The sequence below is a fragment of the Lepisosteus oculatus genome, chromosome 5, assembly GCF_040954835.1.
Source record: "Lepisosteus oculatus isolate fLepOcu1 chromosome 5, fLepOcu1.hap2, whole genome shotgun sequence".
Classification (NCBI taxonomy): Eukaryota; Metazoa; Chordata; class Actinopteri; order Semionotiformes; family Lepisosteidae; genus Lepisosteus; species Lepisosteus oculatus.
This window is the reverse complement of record NC_090700.1, coordinates 57,303,966-57,328,122: the sequence shown is the minus strand read 5'-3', so window position 1 is coordinate 57,328,122 and position 24,157 is coordinate 57,303,966. Positions and strand designations below refer to the sequence as shown.

Genomic DNA, 24,157 nt, shown 5'->3' with positions numbered 1-24,157 from the left:
TAACTATAGCCACATAACTTTCTCCTTCATTGATACTTGAACTGTTTATGTAGATATTGAAGAAGACTTATGGCCAAAACATCTGCATTTCATAATAAAAAGAACTACAGAAAAGGGTAAACTGTTTGTTACAGAAGTGACTGGGACCTTATATAATGAAAGAAGTGTTAACATACAAGATTTAAACCAAACTTTTTTAATGAAAGCAATCATCTGCAGCTTTTGAGCAATCACACCACTTGCTCCGATAACCAGTGGCCAAAGTAAAGAATGTTCAAATAAACAGATTAGGGACAGAGATGTAAAACTTCACTCCATACGTCTTTGTGGTATCTGAGCATTTCCTGATTTGGAATGACTTCATCACGAAACACTCAAGCCACAGAAAAAGAAATTATTGTTACAACAAACATTCTCTGCCATCTAAACACTGAATTGCTACATTGTATTTGTAGTAATTTACTCTAGTCTGACCAAGCCAAGAGTCATGCAAAAAAAAAAACCCATATCAGAAGCAAAGCTGAAACTGAGGAACTTCAATTCTGAAGTTTGTCTGGCTGTAACACCGGACCACAATCCAAAAAAAGGCTGGGTTAAGAATTAAGAATGGCACGAGGCCAAGCCTACAGGAGAAAAAGTGTGGCCTTGTTAAAAAAAGCTCCCATTTACTGCCCCGTTCAGGGAGTTAAGCAGAGTTGCTTTAATCTTCAGGCCATCCCCGAATGACTGACTCAATAATAGGATTAGAGGCTCCTTTTCGGGAATGTCGTTCGACTAAAGGCTAGAGGGAGGGGGAAAAACAAGACAGCCCCAACCTGAATTACATGGCCTAGGAATCTTATCCAATTATTATCTGGAGTAACTGTCATTACACAAGCTAATCAAAAGGGCAAACAGCTGCTGATCTCTGGCGATGACAGTGCCAGTATAATAGCAGGTGGGCTGGATGGTCTTGCCTTTGTACTTGTCTTCCACAAGCCACTGTGATTAGCTGCCAGTAAATTGTGGGGGAGGGGATTCCCGATCCTTTCAGACCCCAGGCAACAGATGGGGAACAACTGTCTGAGAGTTCATTAGAGGAGCTGGGTGGGTTTCAGTGCAGCCCATCGTCTGCATCTTCTCAGCACCTCCAGCCACTGGCGTGAGGGGGCTTTATACAGGCTAGTCATTCAGTAAAACAGTCGGTTTTTGCAGAAACAACAGACTCTAGGAGATGGGAGATGTTATTTGCAGGCAAAACGGTGCCAATTTCATTGTTCAGCATTCAAGCAGCCTTTTCAGTCTCAGCCCCTTCTGATCCTCTGTGCTGTGCAGCACAACCTTAAACAACCTGTATGTCAACATTTCAAATGCAAACGTTTCATATTCTGTGTTCCTCAACGCTATGAAGACTCTCCAGGTAGGGTCAATGAGAAGAAGAAAGTCTTCATGCTGCAAATGTTTTCTGAGTTTTTAATTCCCAGCAGCACACTACATGACCAGAAGGAGGTACTGGTTCTAGAATCTCATTTCTAGACATTATGCATAGGTTTGGGGACGGCTAGTTTAGGTGCAATAAAAAAAATCTGTATAAAGCACAAAAATCCTCTTAATAGCCTTTCTATATACTGATTATTTCAAATGCTTATTGCTGAAAGATGCCCTCAATTCACAGAATTAAAAGGCAGAAAGGTGTTATTGATTCTGAATCAATGAATGTTTTCCCTATGTACAAGGATACCTTCTTGTTAATGAATTTGTTCAATTAAAGCCAGTGTAATATTCAATGAAGAGACAGACCAGTAGAAAAGTGTAGTCTTAATACACTTTGGGCATAAGAAAGGTTACAAATGGAAGGAGGTCATTTGGCCCATCTATCCCATTCGGTAGTTAGGAGCTAATTGATCCAAAGATCGCATCCAGCCGTTTCTTGAAGGAAGTGCTTTGGCTAAGGAAGTGCCTGCTTTTCTCGGTTTTAAATGCACTGCCACGCAGTTTCTATTGTGCCCTCTGATCGGCGTTTCTCCCTTCATTCTGAAGAGGTCTGCTGGGCCGACTTTATCGGCGCCCTGGAGAACCCTTAGTACTTCAAACAAATGTAGCTGAATGCTGCGGTTTTTGCAAGACCAGTAGACGGTTAACAATCCCAGACTATTTAACAATCGGTTTCAAATCGTACACAATTCTGAACACTGGGCTCACACTCAGTAACACCACGGCGTCACAGAATCAAACAAACTACACTTACAGTACCATGTAGACAATTACAAACTAGCTGGTAGAGCTGCCCAGGCTCCAGCAACAGCGAGTTCGATGCCTACAGCTTGACCTGCGTTTACGGAACAAATAGACCTTGATCTAAGGTGTAGATCAATTTTGGTTACATATTCAATTTGAGGTCTGAATCAAGGAAATCTTTCTTCTGCATATATGAACCAGGAGATATTTAATAGACTGAGTGGATATTTTCCAATAAAGACTCATGTTGGCAGTGAATCATTTAACACTAAAAGAATCCAAACTAACTGAATTATAACAGATGCAAATCAACTTAAATTTTGAATGTACATAAATAACATATGCCTTTACAGATAATAAATATCATATGCCTATAACGCAATGAGGTAAAAGGCATTGTAGCAAAATAAGACTCAGCTTCCTTTAAGAATAATGGGCTGGAAATCACACTGAGAAGTCCAGTCAGACAAATCAGGTCTCCAGTCAGTGATATGTAAGGAGGAATTGGGAATTCATCATTAATGACTCTTTGAGCGGAATGTGCAGCTTCCGAAGCTGATAACAGTCACAAAGACTGTCATTAGACAGCCTTAACATGAATTGTTAATGAACAACAAACAAAAACACCAACACAAGGTTAAACTGGTCAGTGAAATGTGATTCTTGTGATAGAATGTGACATTTGCCAAGTCAATGCAGTGACAAAGGTTTTTAAAATTCTGCCATTTTTAATAATAATGCATTGCATTTATATGTGCATTTATATAGCCCCTTTCATCCCCAAAAACTTTACACGTTGAAGGGGATCAGTTTCATCCACCACCGAAGTACAGTACCCATCAGGGTGACCCGTGGTCATCATAGTGTGCCAGAAGCAGAAATTGCTTTCGCCAGTTGAATTAAGGGGGAAGTTGAGGAAAGCCACACTGGACACTTCCGAAGTAGGATTCAGCCAGGACACCGGGATAAACCAAAGAGCACCATGGGTGGGATCTTTTAATGACTCAGCATTAAGGACCGTTTAAATTCTCATCCACAGGACAGACAGAAGGAATTGAACAGCAAAACAATATGCTACCTGATTTCAAGGCTACTCTGGTTCAGAAATAACAGACACTATCTGGCCCACTGCTATGGGACTGAGCTACAGTAAGTAATATCTAGTCAGTGTATTGCCAGACCACTGTGAGAAGAGAGGCAAAACTGCATCCTGCAAACGGCACCCCACAGCTATTATGTTCTACAAAACAGAAAATAGAAATTGGATGATCAGAAAATCATGATTTGTTTATTTTCATGGATCAGTACTGCAGAAGTCCAATGCCATTGTTTCAATCAGTTTTCACATTCTTACCACAATAGTGAGCTCCATATCTACTGTTTTTGTTATCACACAAGTCTATTTGGTAAAGTGGAAAACTACATCTTCACAAATGTCACCTTGTCATAAATAAACATGCTAAAACAGTGGGAAGGTAGATATACTACATACCAGAAAAGGTATTTTAACATCACAGCTTCTACTTTCTCTTGAATATGATACCTGTTGTGATGCAGGACAGATGCAAGTGAAAACATCAGCATTTTCTTTTTTTTTCAATTTGTAAACGCTGACTGCATATTAAGCACTAAGATAGACTCTCTTTCAAGACACCTCCAGTCTGACTAAAACCCAACAAAAAATAAAACTACCCCTTAAGAAAAAAAAAGGTTGTCAATTCTGCAATCAAAAAATAAACGCTTTTAAGCAGAATCTAGGAACTTTATCCTAGATCAAGGAACTTTATTTTGTATTAGTGATGTGTGGATCTGGAAGATAAATTCCCTGTCTCTCATGGTTGGCTCAACAGCCCTGAGGTGTTCCACTTCATGCTGAAGTCCTCAGCAGAATCTAAACATTTTAATTATGAATGTTTCACTCAATTAGAAAATGTAATGGTACGTAGCCAGAATTTTCTAAGGGAAGAAACTGCCTGTGTTGTGCACATGACAGGCTCTGAAACTTGAACAAGCTGCTTAAGCAGGCGTGGAATGCACCATATTCCACTAGACATGCTTCTGGGCTGGTTACTACTTTATGGATTCTACTTGCATATTAATGTATACATTTATAAGCCCATCAATGCTGTGCTGTTTGAATGCATTTGTTCACAGGCCCTCAAATGAGACATTTTCTTTCAAAGTGGGGAATAGAAAATCAGGAGGCATGCAGAATAATTCTGCAATCAAAATTAATGTGAGCCACTCACTACACAATTATTTTTGCCTTTATTAACAAAATGTCTTACAGTAGGTAAGCTGACTGAGGATCTTCTACACTGAACTCATTTAATTAATGCATTTAATTATTCACTTTTTTTCTCATTTCATAGCTTGGAATGATGCCCCTAACTAGACATACAGTAGAAATCCAGACGTCTAGGACATCTTTATAATATATATAATATAATATAATAATACAATGTTTCTTTATTAGCCCTACACATTTTCTTTCATTAGGAATGCGTCTTTTCGCATACCCCAGCTTTTCTCAATGGAGACACAGACACAGAGACAGGGAGAGAAGCTTGGGGTCAGAGCGCAGGGTCTGCCATTGTACTTTAGCCCCCACTGAAACAGAAATGAAATTCTAGTTCTGATCGAAGACATTGGAGAACCCGAAAACATCTGTCCTCCAAAACATAAACCCAGCTAACGACACCAAGGTGGCACACTCATTCAAGTACTGTTTAAAGGCAATATTGCTAGGTCATAGTGATCCAGGCAAAGGAGCCACAGACACCAACACAAAGGGCGGCAGAGGTCAAGTGACAGGGTGAGAGAAGGGGCAATCAGTAGGACAGACACGCACTCAGGACTGGCAGACTGCAATGGAGCAGAATTTAACAGCTCATGGTCGCTGGCAGATTAAACTTGGGGACTATGAGGGCATGCACGGATCTCCAGCTCCTCCTGTGTGGGATGCAGCTCAAAAACGTGGGAAAGCAAAACCATGTAAGTAGGCTGTAACGAGCAAAAGTCAACGCAGCCGAAGGTTAACCTGTGCCCGTCATATTTAGCATTGTCAAATAAAACCTCAGCAACATTTTTAATACATACATTTAGACAACCAAACCAATTCATCATATGTGATTTTAAGCAAAAGGAGAGAGGCATCTGTGTAGTTCACATCATATAAATCTGTGGGCAAAGAGGGCCCGACTCCAGTTATTCCTAACTGACTCCAGCTATTCCTAACTCGGGACTCTGTGGAAACTGATTTGATCAGCCGCCTTCACTCACTGGGCTTGTTTGCAGGAAGATCAGATTCCACAAATGTAACCTTATCCCTTGTTTCAACTCCAAGCTCAGTCACAGCCATTTATACGAGAAAGAGACTTCTTTACTGCTCTGGGATGAGCTGCTCACTACAAAGGAAAATACCCAAAGCCTTTGCTTAAAAAAAAAAGAAAAAAACATTTGAGAAGAAGGCAAAGCTAACTTAAATCTACATTTCTATACTGTAAACAGTATTCAATTAAGACAAAACAGTATTTGCTTTAAGAGCACACCTAACGTCTTCCTGAAAGGCACTCTACTAAAAGAGAGGCTTGAAAGATGCTCTCATAACATCACACAAGTTGTACATTAAACATTATATTATAAATAAACTGAGAAACAATTCAGTGATGGTAAAACTTGATTTACATTATGTGGATAGCACTACTCCAAAGAAAAACCTTTGGTTTCACATTGAAATACTGTAGATTAATGAGATGTTCCTCATTATAATTTATTTTATTTTTCCTCATGCTTAAAACCCCAATTAAAATGATGGCACGGGCTGCACAGACTGAAAAGCATAAGATCTCCAGCAAAAACATAATGAGGCTTTTTTTTTAATTTACCAGTTTAGTTCTCTAGGGACTCCTTCAGTGACCTTTCTTTTAAATAAACATTTAGGGAAAAAAAAGAGCCACAAACTTCAATACCATGTCTGTGGTGAGAAACGAAAGGCTACTTTATGTGCAACTGACAACTATTTAACTGACAGTATACAGCAAAAGAATTCCTAAACCTTGTCTGATACTTTTATTCTAATCCTAACAGCGAGGAGTGTCAGTGAACTACAACAAGCTGTTTTCAGGGGACTACACCAGGATAGGAAAACAGTGAGGACATTAATTGCTATGAGCAGAGCCACCTAGTGGGTATGCCTCAAAAGATCACTGCTGTTGAGAAAACAGGTTTCATTGACTTTTTTCAGAAAGTGTTTATTTCAGAGTCAAGGTGATTGAGGAGAGACAGTGAAGCCACCTCACTCACTCATTGGTACTTAACATCCATCGTCAGGCAAACAACTGTTAAAACCCAGTGCTTTCTAACAGAAATGTGACTCAGATCTTTTCAAAGCGCTTTGAAAAAATTTTTTCAAAGCATGAAGTGAAATATGTAGTTTATTTGTGAAAATGTTATACTGAAAACCGATACTGCTCACGTATGGGAAGAAACGTCTCTGCTTAATGAATGTGGTCGTCTTAAAACATTGTCTGATTATTCACTTAGGTCAGTGTTGAGTGATATTAAACCAAATTGATTTATTTTATTACTAATGGGTATAAATGTTTTTAACATGCAAAGAACTGTTGAAAGGTTTTCAGGCACTGCCCTTACTATAATAGAAAAAAAACATTAAAAAGCCATTTAACAGTAGTTAATGGAATTAAAATTAAACTCAAGACATGCAGAAGCATTTTTGGTTCGTTTTGTAGGCAACAGATCACAAGTCGGTCTTGGTCAGCAAACGCAATCGAGGTGTGTGAGGTACCCCAGACGAGACTTCAAATTATTAATGAATTATATTGTGCTTTCTTAGAAAACGGAGAAGAAAAATCTGAAAAATGAGCATTTTGTAGCACAGGAGCCCAAGGCTGTAGTTTTTTCACATCCATCAGCATTAAAGCATTTACAAAAGCCTGCTGTGGCTCCTGACGTATTGTGCGTTTTGTTGCTTTCTCACACCGTGATTGGTAGATAATACAAAAACAAATTCTCTAAAAGAACGCCATTTGCATTTTCGAACCTTATTTCAGACCTCCTTTTCAACGAAGGAAAGGAATGCGGCTATTTTTTCCTGCTCACGTTTGCATTACTGGTCAGATCCAATCGGGCTCCATCGAGCCCGCGGCCAGCTGGAAGCGAGGCCGCTGACAGGAGAATCCGTCCTTCCGCACAGGAACAGCGAGCCACCCATCGGCCACAACAGAGACTCGGCTCCTGACAGCTAGCAAATGAAAATGTAAATACTGGCCCTGTTCCGAAGTTCTGAGACCCAACAGTTTCTGACAGTCCCTGCCGTGTGATAAACACTGTCCGTCTCGGGCTACCTTTTATTTGAAAGCTATGACAAACATTTTGGCTGAAATGTAAATACGTGAGCTCATGACTGGTAAGTGCAGATCTGAAAAAGTTATCTGAAATTTGGAAAAACAAAAATCTGGTTTGACACAAAATAAACCATTTAGCGGTCACAGAGGGAGCAGCGCACAGAGGTCAAAAACTTCTGCGGACGAACTGAAGGAGGGGGAGGGGTGGGGGCGGTCAGGTATTGCTGAAGATGTCATTTTAATGAGACGAGAAGGGCACATTCAAACTATGTGACAAGTAGAAAAACGTTTCAGCCAAGTGAGACAGCGAACATTTGACTGAGGCGTGCTTTTGTCCCGAGCAGCGAAGCGAGACGTATTGGTAAATAACAGATTCTTGACACCAGGCTGATGGAGGTATGCTGTTTATTTTTCTTTGCTCAGGGATTAGAACAGGAAGCCGGTGTTGCAGGCCACACTACTGCCCTAACTCTGTGAGCTGACACTCTAGATACAAGAGGGAGCTTAAAGAAAGGTTACCTCTAGGCCTTGCTGCGGGCCTGGCACTGAACAACTGCTGGGTCCTTGTCTTGGCTCTACATGTGCGACAGGACTACATTGTTCCAGATGCCGGCAAAGGATGAGATGCTGACAACTTTTAATACGTCTTTTGCATAAAAGGGCAACTCACTAATGACGGTGGTGTTGGTGGGTAAAAGAAAAAGAAAAAAATAAATTAATATATTTGCCTGCTTTTATCCCATCTAATGTTCTATGCTTCAGAGCACAGAAAAAAAGAAACTGTCCCTCAACACAAGATGGGGAACAGGTAAAAGTTTATTCCATGCTGAAAAGAAAAGAGACACAAGTGAGAGGGTGTGAGGGTACAGTAACACTCAAACTGTCTAACAGGTATTGGCAATTTCACCTTCCTATTCCCATTTCTTTATTCTCTCTTCTAATCTCATTTTTTTACCAGACACTGTGATGCAACAGCCTGGATTTTTACTTGCCATTTGAACTAAATGATATTCAAATCAGCGGCACAACAAGCCAGGAAACCTTAACTATTTACAGGGGATGAAGACAGACCACAAATCTAAGTGCCCATGTCCAATGTGCATTTTTATAGCCCACACAAGACACGAGTGGGACGTTTTAGGCACTTAAAAAAAAAACAAGTTGCAATACAATCTGCGACAGGATGGATTTAAGTCGCTGCTCAGCTTTTGACTACAGTCACAGCAGCACTTCTAATTGGAGAGGAGGCCCCAGGCTGTGTCCACCCCCTAGGCCCACTCCTGTCCCTGCCCAGCTCATTAGCACAAACACATCATCTTAACACACCGTCAGTCTATCCGACAGCTTGTACGCTTACTGCTTCCTGCCTGCCTCCCACTCACCCCCCCTCCCCACTTAAACCACTCCATCACAGGTGCTTCTTTTTTCTCCCTCTCCTTCCTCTCTGCCTCTCCTTGGGGAAATTCATTAACAGCATCTATCCCCTCCCTCTAGTCAATGATTGGCACCATCATCTTTCCATCCTCCGCCCTCCAACATGCGAGATGTGTCTTCTGATTTCTTGACCCGCGAGTTAGCAGGAGAATTACAGCTCGCCACTAGAAGCGACTGTATATTTTCCTCTTCATAAACACTGTGACAGCTGCTCGAATCAGTCTTCCCTGACCTTATTGATCAGGACGTGCTGGGAGTAATGAGACTTCACCAGTGACAGGGTAAATGGCCTCTTGCTAAACATAATGTGCAAAGGGAGCTGGAAGTCTGAACAACAGCTGTACTTGCTTATTTGTTTAAAGCTAATTTCCCTCTAGTCATTAATACTGTACTTTTAGCACTCAATTCTATAATTAGCTGCTTAGGACTATGATACCATTTAACAAAAGGTTTTCTAAGACAATAACATGGCTGCTTGTTGCTCTCCTGATTCACAGAATTAGTCAGTCTTCTTAATATCACTACAACAGCATCATTGCCTTAAAAGACACTGCCATTTCCCAATAACCGTGATCTTCATTTTTAAAACAAGCTGAGACTTTTCAGTTCTGACAATATTTGTTATTCGTTGTCTTTGTTACATAAAATAATCACCTGCAACGGGATATGCTTAGGATTTAGGAAGACACTGTACCAGTTCTCTTTTTATGGGGAAGAGACAATGTTTTAATTATTTTATTAGATGTTCTATATCATCTGACTTCTGAAACAGAATCCATACATACAATATTTGACATACAGTAGATTTGTATATTTCATACATGTATATATGGTTCTTATAATTATAAACCTTATGCATGCTACAAGCAGTAGTCTTACTGTTCAATAATTAGTAAGAAGTACTGTTCACTAAGAAACATGTTTGGTCAAAATCCTGTTTATTTCCCCATTGCAGTTGGTGGAGGCTGTAACTTTTCAATGAGAAAGTTGAGTGTGTTGCATTCCTGCAGACCTCAACAGTGACATCTGAGTAACAGAAGAAGGTGCAGAAGAAATGCTGAATATCTTTGTTGATGACATCAAGAGGGCAGAGTGAATAATCCAAAGTGGTATCCAGCCAAATTGAATTTGTACGGACAATTAGCTTATAGTTCTAGCATTCTAACCGTTATGTCAAAATACATTTCAAATTTCAATTAAAAAATCAGCTTGTGACAAATAAGCAGGGCACCTTCCAGGGAATGTCCGAGGATGACTTACTTGTTCCACATTGTTCTACAACACGAGACTTGCTGTGGGTTTTTTTTAAATTGCTCCTGCCATTAGGGGGCAGGAAATAAGAAAAAAAAATCACATTCAGGGGCCTTGAAAAATGAGACTTTGAGATGTTTCACATTTTGAAGAAATGATTTCCCTGGCAGTTTGTGTAAATGTCATACAATGACATGCACTGTCAACAGGTGACCGGACGCAAGCTCAAAGCTGCAGCTCCTTCTCTCTGTAAAGGTTCATGAACAACAGATAAGAAGCTCAGTTGGGCATGCTATTATTTCTTTCTTATTTTGGTCGATGTCCAAATTAGTCTGGGTATTCCATTTACTACTGATGGCTCCAGACATTTTAGAGGTAGCTCAGCAAACCACAGTGAATCAAGTCATTTTTTTACTCCTACGTATTCAACCGACCGTATGAAATAAACACTTGGGCCATTTCTGATTACCGGTCAGGAGATGACCTGAAATGAAATGGGTGTTCGATATAGTTGCATATGATCGGACATTTTATTATTTTGCTCTTCACTAGATAATATAGTCAATGGTGTATTTACTATACAATGCTTTTACTAAGTTGGAAAAATCACAAGACTCCCTTAATTTTTGTTTGCTTCTAAAAAAAAAGCTGCATCAACAAGTTAAGATTGTATATTGTACTATTACTAAAATGCATTCTAACGGGCATTTTCTAAGCAAACACATAATTTGTAATGTTGAAAGGTTAGAGAAAATCAAGATCATGTAAGCAAGGCATCCACTGGTGTTCCACAGATTCAGTTGTGTCGAGATCATTTTCTGATGTCTGATAATTCAAATGGATTATAATATAAAGTCCTTGTTGAAGAGCCATATTAATGTTCTTTAAATTAAACCTGCTACTGTTTAAATTAACATATATGAGAAGACCAGTACATTTGTTGTACCTTATTCGGCATTTCCCGATCAATTAAGTGGGACCAGAGATCTTTTATATCAGTAACATCTATTTTTTTTGACAATGACTACCAGATTTGGCCTTCAATAGGAACAGTCTGGTAGAGAAAGACTTTAGTGAATACTAGCCACATTTCTTGAAAGGTGCTGGGAAATGGGTTCATTAGGAGATTAAAATATGTTTCAGGGATGAGTGGGGATTTCAGTACCATAAACTCATCTCAGCAGACAGGGACTGAGATGTGAGCTGTATTACAGCTTGAAAAGCACTAGTTGTGCTCAGTCTCTGTAGTACAGGAAATGATGAAAAGGAATGAACGGACTTGAAAAGACAGAATCATCACAGCTGCTGTATGCATTAAGACACGAAACAAAAGCAGAAGTGTAATTACTTAATTAGGGGAAAAAATCAAAGCCATCTTGGCTTCTTCACTGCTAAAATTGCTTGCATTATTTTGCAAAACAGAAGAGAACTGGAATAAAAGAAATCCTAAAAATACCTATGTTGGACTTTTGTTCTTTTTCACTGTAATTTTTAAGAACCCTTGTTATGCTCCAGCAATGAACCTCTATCGCAGCACTGGGTGTGTACCTCAGGTTGTCTGTGAGGAGTACAGAGCTGATGGAGTCAGGGTACCTGTTTCTCCAAGATGCGGGAGGTCTCGCCCAGAGTCCTGTCCAGGCCCGACACCTTGTTGCTCGGCCACTGACCACTGTCCTGCCCCTGGAGTTGTTTCACCAAGTCCTTCACCAGTCGCTGGAGCCTGAGGAGCCAATGAAAGGATATTTCTCACAAACAAGTTGCGCCTTTTAACAAAATGATTGAGTCACAAATTCACAGTCCTGCCCGGTCTCCCTGGCAATCACACCCAACAGAAACGTTGTCTCTCTGGGGCAGAAGACTGCAGCAGTCAGCTAAAGCAATTCACACAGCCCCACATGTGACCTGGGTACGTTAATGTCCTTTGTGAATGACAATGCGCAAGCATCAAAAGCAAAATTAAAACATACAAATATGCTCCTGGTATAACAATTAGCAAAAACAACATAAATAACAGCCCCATGCCACATTAAAATGAGTTTTCTAGACACATGGAATTCTCCAGTTGTCTTACCACACTCATATTATGACCAAATGCATTAGGGCGTTCAGATGCATGAGGCTAAGAGTATATTTGTGTGGCCCAGATCTGGCAACTAGTGTTTCTTAATTTTTTTATTATGCCAAGGCTCCTTACTTTAATGAGGCCAAGCTCTGTAAAAAGCATTTAATGTACATTATAAATCATGGCCTACTGAAGGACTATGTGGGCCTAGAGCAACCTAAGTAACCTTTATAAATGTTCGCCTCTAGTTTTAGGTGGTCAAGCACAAAGGTAAGCCTGCAGTCTTGATTACTTACTTGGCTTTGTATGGAGAGTCAGGGATGTGAGCCTTTGCTTCCAGAGAGGTCTCATACTCTTTTCCCCTGGAGATGAAGAAAAACAGTTACTTCATATCCAAGGGAGAAAAAACACCCCCCCCATTCTTGATAACAAGACTGTTGAGAAGATAAGAAAACACTGGGGACAGGAAAAGGTCATTAAGCCAAACAAAGCCTGACACTTCTGTTTATTTTTCCTGTCTCTGCCTTCCAGCTTGTACTACAGACCTCTTTTCTTTCGGGCTACTTGGAAAGAAGTGCACAGAAAGCTAACAAACCACATGAAGGGCAAGTTTTGCTCTTCAGTGTATTCCGGTCCGGACTCTGCAGGGCAGTCTAATCCCAGCTTCAGGAAAACAGGTGTTGATGGAAGCAGGCCCTGTCTGATGCACTTTCTGTGCTTCTGCTGGTGATGACAAGTTATTACACCAAATGAAAACGAGATCAGTGGGAGATGCGGTCAGTAACAACAACCAGGGCATTCTTCTGACAACAGGAATAAAATAAAATAACGAGGAAAGAGACCTTGGAAGTTGCTCAATTACAACATTCTCATCATTTAACAGTGTCTTCTGACATATTGTTGTTGTAAGCCTAAATGTCCTGATAAAAACCCTGGCCTTGTAATAACAATTAGCCCTTGAGCCAGAGTATGGCAAGAGGCGGCTGCTTTCTCAAGGGGTTGAGTAGGGAGCTGTCTTTTACTGGGCCCCATGATAGCTGATAAGAACAGTCAATGAAATCCTGCCAGACAGTCGAAGGATTTACTGTCAGCAACCAGGAGATAAACCGAAAAGGTTTCAGGAAGATGAGAGGTTACGCTGTAATATATTCCCAGAAAACTAACCCCCCGTCTGTCTGAATTCATTTTTTTGGTCAATGAATGAGTTTCCTTTGGACTAGTGACATGATGCGCAAGGTTAGACAGATGAAATAGGAAACGAAATAACAGAGTATTTAAAGCACTGAACAAAAACTGAAATACATAGCTGAACCCGTAATCTCCTTACTCCATGAAATTAGATACATGAAATAAAGAAATTACTAAATTCCTTCCTAATGCTGCAATTGAATTTGCATAGAACAAGAACGCACACCACTGTGTTGTGGGATTAATGAGTGGTATAAGGTTAGATTTTTACACAGACATTTTGCATCTTTTGCATAGCTTACTGTGAAATTATAGATTTCTTTGTTTCTTTAGTCACCCCCATTATAGCCAACCACCCATTATCTGAAAGCTCCTTGTCCAGAAGAGAGTGACGGTAGCCTGAAAGCCATCCCAAAAGTACCGGGCATAAGGCAGCACTGAGAGCAGGTGACAGCTCTTGGCCAGCATGGGTTTGCAGGGCCAAGAGAAAGGAACAATTTAGAGACACCAATTAATTAAGCTAGTATTTCTTTGGAGGTGGAAAAAACACAGAGGATCTGGGATAAAAAAAACCCACATGAATGAGGGAAGATCATGCTAACTCCCCAAAGAAGGATTCCCCTATATAATAAGCTAACTTATATGCCACTGTACATCCCCATCTTTATTACAGGCCAAGAAATACCTACCAGCCAAAAAGGCACTACTGAGGATCCAAAAGACAACTTTGCTGCCCAAAAGAAGTTACCGAAATACCCACTCAAATCACAAACTGCCTATGGCCATTCATATGTCATCTAATCCCCCAACTTTAAGGTATTGGAAAACACAAATAACAGGGCTATTTTATCTTATTAGAATATTTTATTATTTATTATCTTAAAATATTTATATACTTTAATATATTGAATCTATAATATAAAGTTTTACTATAATAGAATTCATATATTTAATTATAACATAATTAATAGAGCTATTATTTAATTTGATAAATTGAAGAACACTTTTCAACCTGGTTGTATTGGGTTATTAAATAATTTTTCAAGTATTATCAGTATACACCACTTTAATTTTACCTGCAAGATTCCACTCTGACCATGTCATCCTGAAATTTTGCAGTACAATATCCTGCTGTTAAACCCAAAACTACCGCTGAGGTTTCCATTCATCAGCTTGTGATTCTCCAATTTGTCATCAGATATGCAAATATTTCCGTGATCTGGTTTGTGGAAACAGAACGAGCTTGCTTTCGCATGTTGGCTGCTTTTCAGTTTAACCCTGTAATATCCAGAGATGATTAAAGAAATATACAATTACATTTTAAAGAAAAAAAAGGACAATCAATCAATTTCTTAATTGATTAATAAAATTGATTAATCTCTTAAACCAAACAACACTATGAAGTAATACTAAAACCAGGAATAAATGTATTTAGAAGTTCAAGCAGGTAGTTGCATCAGCAAGCCTAGGCTGTAAAGGAACAGGTAAAGGTTTATTCCATGCTGAAATGTTTCATTATTGGTTCCATAAATGTATTTATAAACATGAAACAATTCTTCCTGTCAATAATATTTAGAGACAAGACAGAACAAAAAATATATATTTCGCCGTCACACCATGGCATGATTTTAAAATACAAAAAGGGAGTATCAAATTGTTTTGGTAGGACTTCATGGAATAAATCATTAATAATCATAAAAATATTCAACTAAAGTACATCCCATTTCTAAGAAGTGTTGACATGAATTCCAAACACATTAGTTTCCTAGGGTCAAATGTATTCTTCAGATATTTAAAGGAAGACTAACTGTTTTAACCTAACTTAAAAAGAAACTCATTCACTGGAAGTGGGCTCACCTGTATTGGAAGTATCTGCACTACTCTGAAAATCTCTTTGCAGGAGAATGCTCCCACTGAACTATACAACTGGGCCTAATCAATGGCGTGGCCTCAAATTTCTAAACTATAAAGATTAAAGGGGAACACAAAAACATTTCTTTTTAAAAATGAGATAAACTACAACTTGATCGGGGATAAAATAAGAAATGAACCTAAACAAAGCATCTGTGGCACTCCAGCAGTTTCGATGGGCGCTCCACAGTTCCTCAAACATTTTCCCACTCGAGTGACTCAGGCTCTTCCTGGTTCAATGGCAGAGAACGGCTGTCAAAACTTCAGCGGGTGACGTCGCGCGGCCGCGGTTTGGAAGTGTTCATGAGAGAGAGCGGGGCATGTTTCTCGCCCGCTCCTTCGTGAAAACCCTTGACTGAGCGGACCTGTTCAGACGCTCATTGGAGGATGTCTGTTTGTGCTGGCGGAGGGCCAGCGCTGCGGAGGAGCTGAGACAGGACCACTCCAGAGGCTCCAACATGCCTGGGACCAACAGGTGGAAGCCTTCAGCTGTCTATCACTCTCTGCGAGACCTCCCTTCGCTGCCTCCCGTCGGCACTGGGAAACTGGCCTGATGCCAGCAGAGCCCCCGTAGTGGAGGTTAATAGAAGAGATGGGGCACCACTAAGCAATAATCTAAAGACAGCATATTTTAATGGTGTATCGCAAAAAAAAAAAATGGAACTGGAAAAACTAGAGCAAAACTGGAAACCGACAATTACTGTATTTCTTTATCTGTTTGGGGGGAAGAAAACCAGACAGAATACTAGCCCTGTGCCAAAAACCCTCAGGAGAAGTGGCAACACAGTAGAACAAAAATAACTTGAGTTCTGATGAGCAATCTTTTATTGCTGCTGGGAACAGTTACCTTACTTTGTAGCCTGTAATTATAATACTTAGGTATGTCGATTCCCATAAAACTCTGCATGAATGTGGCTATATTGGCGATTCACATGGGGTGCATTATTTTACCCCTGAAAAGAGTAAAGATATGAATGGCAAGTGCAATAACAAAAGTTTGTCTCATAAATTTATTAATAACTTGATGCAATAAAAACAAAACTTTAAAGACCACAGTAGTTGAGTGTGAAGTAAGACCTAAGATTTTAACTGCATTATTTCCAGATGTGCAATTGTTGTGAATGAGTTCTGGGGCCAGGTACTGCAGATCCATGAACTCCTCTGGACTAGCTGCACTTTAAATGAAAATGCACGACTAAAATGAAACGTTACAAGAAATATACATGCAACATACAAGAAATACATGCAAGAAATATGTATCTATTACTTTGAAATACTTTACTCTGGTATTGGATGTCTTTGAAAAAGCTGTCCACTTTTCTCCCTTTTAGCTTGCAAAGCTAACTGCTGAATTGAAAAATTTACGTTAAACAGATTAGACCACCAGTCTATCTTGCCTTTCATCGCTTTTCCCGCCTATTCAGACATTTTAATTATTTATCAGTGGCCCTCCCAAAACGTCTCAAATGAACAGTTTCTGAATGAAAAACCTCTTGCTTTGGTCGGGCTTCTTAGGGTAGGGAGAGACACCATCCCCATAACAGCGGGGATGGTATTTAGAAATCAATTTGCAGAGCAAATGAACTGTAATTCAATAACAGGGAGGCTTCGGGCACCATAGCAGGCTTTAATTACTGCTGCACATGTGCAGAAGCTGAGCCCCACCAGATCACGCAAGGGAACAGGAAATCACTTTCGCTTTACACCACAAGACCTGTAAAGGAACACAGATGTGGCATTATACTCACAGATCCCATCAAATCCACTCAATGTGGTCCCTCAGCTCCTTTCCAGAATATGTGATAACAGAGTTGGCACAAAAACAATCCTATACAAATTAGGTATATGTTTGGACGCTAAAGACAACCAAAGATGGGGTTTCGAAAATCAGGGAATAAAATTGAGCTCTTTCAGGCTCTAGGATTCTGGGGCTACCAATAGAAAAGTGAAAACCCCTCGGGGGGGAGGGATACATACAAAATGAAACCTTTTAGCTTAAGGATCATCCACCCTTGAAAAACAACACTTTTCCCCCCACCTGAAAACAAAGAAAAGACACTGCCAAGAACACAGAGCATTAATAACGTCAATAAAAAGATCTGGATCCAGAGTTCTGACAGTGTCTGTATGTAGGTCTGACCGTTCAGATCTAAGCCAGCACTGCAAAGAAGGCAGCTCATTTATGACAAAAGCTCATCCCTTTCTATATACCTTTGTATGGAAATTGTATGGATCATTTCCACACACCAGTGTTCCAGACCACTGGCTCTTACATTTATGACCCCTCATAAGAATACTCCTTTACACAAAACGTTTATAGTAGAGTGTGTCGGGAATGGGATTTCCAGTCCTGTGGTTGATGCCCAAAGGGTGAAATTCTACATTCTCTTAAACTACCAAAGAAGCAGGATGGGCCAAGTTGATGGCCTCCTCTCATTTGTAATTTTTCTTATGTTGGGAAAGTTACACCATGTTCAAGCTCAATACTTTGTTGCAGCAGAGGCCCTACAAGGCACACGGAGGAGACTGGGGAACACTTGCTGCAAACCTCCAATCAGGGCAAAATATATTTTCAATTGGCTTATGCAGAGCCGATACCGTCATTCACAAGTGCACGATCTAGTGATTCAAACTTCTGCTTCTCGGCTGCTAACAGATTTTGCCTCTGTACCATTCATTAGCCCGTTATCTTTTAAAATGTTGTTGCTGCCGTCGATTCTAAAAACACAATGGGGGCAAAATCAAATCAAAGCCACTTCTTATAGTTTTTGCTTTCGTGATGCGATCCTTAAAAATAACTCAAGACACAATCTGTTCCATTGTGTGTTCCGATAGAAGGACACGTCCAGGTAAATAGCAGATCACACAGGTGCAGAATAAAATACTTGGCAACTTTTTGTCTAATGAAATGTTATGTGTACAGTTTAGCACTAACAGAGCTAAAATCATTCAGGGGCTATCCCTTGCATTCAAAGATGATCATCTTTAAAGATTAAAGGGGCTGATAAAAACAACTGATACTAAGAATTATTATGATATTAAAATATTTTTTCCCATTGTTGCTATAGTATTCAGTATTCTACAGTGTGCTTCCAAAACATCTGAATACTAATTTTTACAGATACTTAAACATCTAGAACTAATTGCTAAAATACTTCAGTACGAAATGATCTGTTCGCTACCTTGTTTCCACAGTCTTGTTTTTGATGAAATTCATGAATTATGCGAGTTAATGGGTTTTATTAGGTGCTACTGTCCTCGTGACATCATGAAAACAATCAGACTGGTTTTGATGCTGAAAAGTGGCTTGAAAACGGGACTCGTGGTCTCCTGAAACATTTCCTAGCCAATGTTCCTGGAAAAGTGGCATCATCTTCTGCCAGCTTTACTTTGCTCCCTGAGAATCCAAACTGAAGCTAATGCCCTCAGACAAAGGGAAAAGAACAGATCACAACACAAGGACCTACTGTACTCTATGAAAGAACGTTCTTGGCATTTGAAAAATAGTTCATTTCTGAAGTATACCAACATTAGAAATATGCATCACTGAATTTTCAAGTAAGGGTGCATTTGAACATATTAATCAAGTCGATAAAAGCAAGAAAAAGCAGACAAATCTGTTCAGTTTTCACATGGGGCTTTGACAATATCCTGCCTCCTCATCAGTGTAGATATTACACTATTCTGCTGTGACAGGTTTACACTCCTAGAGGTTAAATGGGGAGCAATTGCTAAGCAATATATTATCTGCTACAGCAGTCTGAGTTAAATGGGGTAGGGTTATAAATATTAGTAATCAGTTTAAGAAAAAAAACACAAAAGCTACAATGCAGAACTAATAATCAATTCATCATGAGCTGTCCCTCCATTCACCTTTACTGGCAGTGCATACAGACAGCTCATACCATAAAAATGTGCCTGGTAGGATATGTATTTATAAAGTTGCTTACATGAAAATGACAGTACACATATATCTACTTTAAAGGTACCGTGAACACTTGTAATCAGTACTCAAGAGCTATCAACCAAGAACAGAATAAAAGGCAATTAAATTACGGCTGCTGGACTTCTCACAAATATTCTTGCAGGTGGTGGCTACAACTGTGGGTCAAAATGTTCACACCATGCCCACAGACCTGGTCAAAAAGCTAGTCTCGCCACACTTTTTTTGGTAAGATTGCAGGACATGGCCTGTCTTGAATTGTGGAGGGAGACTCAAAACTTCTTTAGTTAGAAAGAAGGCATGTGGCTGAAAACCTGAAACAGCGCATCACCATTTAAAGCAAGAGAGAACTGCACTTATCCAACAAAAGACAAGGCCACTACTAACAACCAAAACAGATCTTAACAAAGCTTTCTACTATATTTTCCAGAGCACTGACGACCGGCTTGTTGGCACACCGCTGATCTGGCTTAGACTAAGCACAGGAATGCTCTATCCCAACAGTTAAAGGATCTGTGGTGTCAGGTTTGCGAGCTGGATCATTTGGTATGAGAGCAAGGACTACGACACTTTCCCATTCTTTGTCCGGTTCAATTTATCGAAATACTGTAAGGAACAGATCACATGACCACTGTTTCCTCCCCCCCCCCACTTCTCCGGTTTACAAGAAGCCACGTTCACTCAGGGACGGTGAGTGTCTGCGATCGCCTTTTTCGCTCCACCAACAGAGCTCCCTTTGTAAGTGCGTCTCTTTCCGAAGTCAAGCCAAACACTGCAGACTCTGTTCCCCGGAGCCGAGTTAGACATGCACTGCACAAACCCACATGTCACGCATCGAAGGGGAATGGAGGTGGGGGGGGGGGGATACATGCAAAATGAAACTTTTCAGCTTAAGGGATCATCCACACTTGAAAAACGACACTTTTTCCCCCCACCTGAAAACAAAAAAAAGACACTGCCAAGAACACAGAGCATTAATAATGTCAATAAAAAGATCTGGATCCAGAGTTCTGACAGTGTCTGTACTGTATGTAGGTCTGACCGTTCAGATCTAAGAAAGCACTGCAAAGAAGGCAGCTCCTTTATGACACCACTGGCTTGAGGATCTCTTACATTTATGACCCCTCAAAGCCTTTTACAGTAGGTATTAAGTGCTTATCGCAGCTTGGTGAGGGGCTGGGAGTGACTGGGAACAGATTCTTCCGACGTCGTCACTTGGATCCGCGCAAAGCAGACTAGAAGAAGAGGGAGCTTCGGCAGAGTAACAGTTCCTGTCCGACACCATTCCGGCTGCTGGGATGCAGAAAGGCCACCGTGCTTCACATTAAAGGTCGGATACTAAGGCGATGCTCCCGAAAGCTCAAACCACAATACAAATGCACGTAATTCCCCTGTGCCGATGGGACCTCAAGGCCCTTGATCAGAACAGACAGGATACGGCAGTTCAGGCAGGTAAGTCATGTTTTTCCACTCACAGCACCTCCATGGTATCATGTGCTCAACAAGTTTCCCCCCCTAGCCGAGATTCTTGCGTTTATACAGGGCTATTTTCAAATGATAATCAGATCCATCCTCTCATTTGGAGATGGCCATCTGGTGAATTTGGAACTACTGACTTCTGTTTTTATTTTTCAAACATGCTGCCTATTTAAAATCCAATGAGAGAAATGAAACCTATTCTTCGCACCCTGACTAACTGGCGTCACTGTTACAGATTTGCACCAGCAGTGCTTTCTCCAAGAAACACATGTGTGTGCTGGGGTTTGATTGTAGAGCTCCATGTAAGCAGGTACTTCACAAACACGCGCCGGAATAATCTTCAACACAGATAAATGCTATTTATAATGAAAAACAATCACCAAAACCCCACAAAATTCTCAGATTAAGAATGCCTTAAAATTTCATGACTATTCATATTTGTGACGGGCCACCAAAGAGATTTGAGATGTGTTTTATTGGGAAAGTTTGTGCTCTTTACAATCCCCCACATGAGCACAAGAGAACACATCAAGATTAACCGTGAAGCCACAGATGGCTGCAGGGAGGCTATGACACGGAGACATTGCAGATTATAACAGTGAGTGATTTGCTACGGCACAAAACCACATACAATTCAAATCAGAAATACTATTGTTTGAGTCTTCAAAATGGCAGGAAAAACAGTGAAAAATGCACCCAGCGGAGAAGAAATCTCCGTCTTGGGTATAAAACATTCTGGCAAGCACACAGGCATTAATCCCGCGGCACTGATAGATCGCTTGGTGTTGAAAAGCAATGTCAGGTAGACTGTATGTTTCACAGTTCAGTTAAAGATTCATTAAACATGTTAGACAAGTGCCTTTGATTCTGCCCGACTCGAGGCAACATGATCCAGAACCTTAGGATGCGGTAATGTCTTCCAATGAAAATAACTACAGCCGGTGACACCTCAGTCACAAGGTGAACCAGGGCGGCCCGCAGTGAGACGAGCTCGGACAAGCCCGTGTCATTCCTCCCTGCTTCCTCTTTAACGCCCAATGACAAACGGCTCATCCGACAACACACTTTCCATTTCGCGACTTCTTCAGCCACCACCACCACCCCCCCCGCCACCCCCTTGTTGTGACAGGCAACAAAATTGATTAAGCCCAGCCCTGGGATCTGACACTGAAGCGCGTTGCCTTCTATTTGTTGATTACTATTGATTTTCTTTGATACTTCATTTAAAAATCAATAGCCCGGAGAAGAAAAATAGGCATGGTTTACACATACTTTAACATACTATTGTACACTGGAGGATGCTGCAGTTTTGGCAGCACTCTGGCAGCCAATTATGAGAAAAGCTCTTAACAGGTGAAAGCAGGGGCTTCAGATCGATTTCCAGTTTTCTTCCCCAATCACAGAAAGTGGCTATAAATTAGGCTCATCAGTGTTATGCTTAAGACAGCCATGAAGCACATAACTTTTTGCTTTCCATCCGCTTGTTACTCATAAAAGCCGCGCTTGTTGTGTTTCGGCGCATTAGGTTTCTTCCCGTGAAGAGTAATGCCCCTGGAAGAAAGATGGCTGGATTACCTGGAGCTCATCCGAGCTCGAAGCTTCTTCGCTTTCTTCCTCGCCTTCTGCTTCTCCTCCCCGTCTTTCACCGTCTCCACGGCGACAGAGCTGTCGGTCACGATGTCCACGATGTACTTCTTTAAGGACAGGTGTTCCTTTAAATCAACAGAAGTAAATGTCAATGGCCAGCTTTCCTTTAGGGTACATTATCAGGGCCCGTAGAGTATTTTTTCCCCAGAGTTTATTTTTTCCATTCCACTTTCAAGATGAGTTTTTCCATGTGTCGGACAATTGTTTTTCAAGACTGTTAATTGATCTTTGCTCAGAACTCTAAAACTCATCACTAAAAGGTGGCTTTTTTAAAACAATATTTTATTGAACTGGGTACATTAATTAAGAACAAACTCTCATTTCCAATAATAATAACTCAGAGACCTTACTGACCCTGCTCAAGGACAGAACAGCGGTGTCCCACACAGCATCTGAACTCTGGTCTGGAGCTCAGAGCCCGAACAACTAACCCACGCACTCTTGTAGAGTGCTATCATGGACTGTTTAAATTTGTTTAACGAATAGCTCATTTATAAAATTCTTCTTTTTGAAAGTATACCTAAAAACTGAAACCACTGGACTGCAGTTTCCCACATTTAAAAAACTCCTACTGTAGCATTTAATATAACATTTCAAATGGGAACTTGAGTGTTCTGATGATCTTATTCGTGTGTAACCACACAAGCAGCCTGGTTTCTGCAACAGTCTCTATAACATTGAACTCTTCAATAAATTGAATAAACGGTTTTATTAAACTTGTAAAAAAAAGTTGGGCTACCAGAATTAAATAAATATCTGTTATTGTTTGGTTCTTTAACTAGAAATTCAAAGTTTTCTTACTCGCATGCTCTTAAAATATTTTTTCTCTGAAGTATATCAGCTGATGGTCGCTACTTCTCAGCAGGACTGCAAAGCTCTGAACTTACTGTACATCACTTGAAAAAAGACCCCGGATTTGTACTTTAGTTTTTTTTCCCCTCAATTGCCCAGTTACAGTTGTTCTAAGCACATTCAAATTTAAAAAAAATATCCTTGAACCGGATTACTTCAGCAGTGTTCATCAAATCATTAGTCAGGAAATACTACAATTTCTGTGTGCTTACTTCTATCAATTACTGCCTAGGGTTGCTTACTGTTTAAACTGTACAATTTAGCTCAATGCTGGGGAATGACATATTTATAAAAAAAAGAAATCGTGGCCAGGCATGACCTCATTAGGTATACAGTGCGAGTAAGTCCAGTTAAACAGGCCATGGCTTAGGCATGTTTGTAGGAGGTTTCCCCGAAACCGAAGGGTGAAGACTGGGTCTGCTCCTACCCCATCACTTGGAAATACATTTTCTCATGACGCACCTCACAGACGGCACTGGAGGCACTTGGGCTTTTTCCTTTCGGCCTCAATTTTCTTCAATGAAAGTATCAATGAAAGGGAACAGCACATCATCGTGCCTTCAAAGTTCCCGAAACTTCCCGAAGGCAAGAGTTTGCGAGACTAGAGAGTTACGAGAAACATCCCCCCCGCTCACATTTCACAAAGCGCGTCTGCATACCAGAACGCGCATTTCCCCGGTAAGACAAGTCCAGCGTATCGGCTCGGAGTCCGCCGCATGCACCGCAGCCCCAGCCTGGCTCAGGGGGTCTCTCATCGAGCGGCAATGACAGAGGGGGGCTGGGGAACGAAGGAGCTGGGGGGCTGAG

The 24,157-nt window shown here is 40.6% G+C and overlaps 1 protein-coding gene across 5 annotated transcripts in view; it reads right to left on the bottom strand.

Moving 5' to 3' along the window:
• Positions 1-24,157, bottom strand: part of scaper (S-phase cyclin A-associated protein in the ER) — a 129,269-nt gene that overhangs the window by 52,541 nt on the left and 52,571 nt on the right. For all 5 annotated transcript variants that reach the window (XM_015343606.2, XM_015343608.2, XM_015343609.2 and 2 more), the window contains 3 exons: positions 22,427-22,563; positions 12,627-12,692; positions 11,862-11,988 (listed from right to left, as the gene is read on the bottom strand). In XM_015343606.2, coding sequence (XP_015199092.2) covers positions 11,862-11,988; positions 12,627-12,692; positions 22,427-22,563 — 330 coding nt within the window. The remainder of the gene's footprint in view (positions 1-11,861; positions 11,989-12,626; positions 12,693-22,426; positions 22,564-24,157) is intronic.